Source organism: Gastrolobium bilobum, unplaced genomic scaffold, assembly GCF_033153095.1.
Source record: "Gastrolobium bilobum isolate Gb01-03AN ecotype WA unplaced genomic scaffold, APGP_CSIRO_Gbil_v1 utg20853, whole genome shotgun sequence".
Taxonomy (NCBI): domain Eukaryota; kingdom Viridiplantae; phylum Streptophyta; class Magnoliopsida; order Fabales; family Fabaceae; genus Gastrolobium; species Gastrolobium bilobum.
The window spans coordinates 67,910-70,771 of NW_026899901.1; the positions used below are offsets into that span (position 1 = coordinate 67,910).

Here is a 2,862-nt window from a genome sequence, read left to right on the forward strand (position 1 = left end):
CATTGAACTCTAATTGTCCTCAAGATAAATAAGGAATAAATCCAAAGTCAAAATCAGGAACATGTTGTAAAATTGGAATTTCGGTTTCATTTCATCCATTTAAGCTCTATCTGAATAGATTTTTATTTATTTTGCAGCAATTGAACAATTTACATCCTATAAGAAGTACCAGCTTAATTTTTTATTCAAACAAAAACTAAATAATTCATATATTCGATTCAATTTGCGACACTAGTGTCATTATTAGACAAATCAACTACCATATCAGGGGAATTCATGGGTGAATTCACTGGGCCATCAATTGTAAACAAGACAGACTTAGGGGCAATGACTTTCTTCCTCTGCGGACATCGTGGAGCATAGATTGTCTCGACGCAGTAAGGAAAATCATCACTGGCATTTATTTGAGGTTGATCCTCATTTGAGAGTGGATGTGGCTGCGAATGATGCAGAGCGAGCCGGCGCGATAAGTTAACTCGGTGGTATCGAGCAATAATCTGTGAGGCACGAATTTGGGCGAGAGCTCCGAGAGTACGATACTTGTGAAAAGGATGAGATTGGTTCCGTTTGGTTCTCCGTTTCATGGTAATAAGAGTTAGAATTTTAAGCAGGGAGAAAAAGGAATGAAAGATCAAGGATTTAGTGAGGGAGAGGAGCAGGAAACAAATGTTAAAGAAGGAATGAAATACTAAGGATTTGGAGCAGGTTTAAATAAAGAGCAAAGTGAGACACAATGAAATACCACAATTCTTTTTTAGATGTAAAAAGGATTTAAAAAATTAAAATTAAATGATTACGACAATGCTCTTAAAAGCTACTTAAATGATGTAACTGCTGTAACATTTTAATATATATTTTTATTTCTTAAAAAATATTATATGAATAATATTTTAAAAATATCAACATTGAATGAGACACAGGCTAAATGTCAAACATCAGTTACTATATAATGTATTTTATTATAAAAGGAGCATCTAGTTCCTTCTATAACTTTACTTAACGGCTGATAGAATTAAATGTTTATGTCAAAGATAAACAATATTCTCTGAAATTATAATATAAATTCTAAAACCAAAATCAAAGAAAAGGGCTTAAGACTAGTTTATGGACACATGATCATGTAATCTAATGAAAGAAAATCCGAAGGAATAATACCCTATACAATTCGGCCATGTGTGAGATAATTAGGGTTTTAGGTGCAAAAATTATATTTAAGGATGATTTAGGGTTTAATGTGTGTTCAAGGCTTGAATCAATTTGTAAATTGAAAATCTAACCTAGGACTTGCCTAAGGATATATGTTCGACCTTGAGGGAATATTATGACTTGGAAGTGTTGAAAATAATCTAAGTTACCTTAGTGGTCCTAGAGTGTGGTTCTAAGGTTATGTAAGGTGTTTGACCTATTTGGTTGATTGCATACCAGGTTAACACTTCATAATGCACTAAAAACATGTAATTAAGTAATAAATGGTCTAGACTGGTAATGGTTATATTATTGGCATATGAGTATGAAAAGTGGAATCATTAAATGATTAAGTCTTGGATATGACTTGATTAATTAATATGTAATTAATGATGTGAATGGTTCCTACTCTAGGTGTGCCTAAAGAACCTTGCACTTGAGGATTGATTTGGAGCATAGTGTTTATATTGGAGTGTGGCCTTGTGCTAAGCTCCTTGAGGTAAGCTCCCGATTTTGATTGCTCCTCTCTCTTGTGGCCCCACCATGATGGTGGGCATTATGGTTGAATTGTGTGAAAGTATGTGATATGTTGTATATATGCATTCATTCACATGCATATAGATATTATATGATTCTTGATGTTATGACACTGATGATATATGTTATGAGGATCCTGGCCAGTGATCATGGTATGTAGACTGTCTATGGCATGACCCTGAGAGTTATTTTATACTACAGTTTGTGTTGACTGCATATGGCTTGACCCTGGGAGTCACACTAGGCATGTTGAACATTTCAGTTAGCTATTCTTGGGGAGAGCCCTTGAATAGCTAACCAGAGGATGAGTTATGATGCTATGTTTATGCTGTATGTTTGTTATATATGCTTTATATCTGACTTATCATGCGGGAAGTGGGCTCAGGGGATTAGAGGATCCTCTAAAACCTTGAGCTTACTGAGATGTTTATCTCACCCCTTTTTGGGGACATCATTTCAGGTACCCATGGTGGCAGTGAGCCTTCTAGGGGCAAGGGCCCAGCTACGGATTAGTGGATTGACGTTGCTGTTTATGTTGCGCTGTTATTTTGTTATATGGCATGCATAGTGTTTTGGCATGCCTAGTTAGATTATTTTAAGACTATATTGTTGTATGTAATAATGCTCAGGATTGTTATTATTGAGCTTCTGGATTATGGATGTATTTATTATGAGTTATGTTAGATGCATGTGATGAGGACACATAGATATGATGTATAGATGTAATTATTTGGGCACAGAGTCATTATGTATGCATTGACCCTGTGAGGGGATCACAGTCCGTGTGGGACTTGCGAGCTGTCTGATTTTATAAACTGTGCCTATCAGGATTGTATTATGGAGTGAGATTCTTATCTCCTAGTTATCTGTTAAACAACCGTTATGCTATCTGTGAGACTCTGACAGGAATGACACTTGTTGTCATATCCGGTTAGTCAATGGCGACTAATAAGGGCTAATGAGATTAATTAGTAGTTGTATGTCTTAGATTTACGCTTACGCAATATCTCATGTGAACGATTTTGGAAATATTTTTAGAAAATGTTTTGGAAAAAATTAACTCATATTTTTAAAAGACGATTCTTTATTTAATAAAATAAAGTCTTCCACTGTGTACGCTAAAATATCATGATGTTTAAC

The 2,862-nt window shown here is 34.9% G+C and overlaps 1 protein-coding gene across 1 annotated transcript; it reads right to left on the reverse strand.

Moving 5' to 3' along the window:
* Positions 1 to 218: 218 nt before the first annotated feature.
* LOC133294131 (uncharacterized) lies at positions 219 to 584 on the reverse strand. Its single transcript, XM_061492786.1, has one exon. The coding sequence runs from the start codon at positions 582 to 584 to the stop codon at positions 219 to 221; it is 366 nt and encodes a 121-aa protein (XP_061348770.1).
* Positions 585 to 2,862: the final 2,278 nt, after the last annotated feature.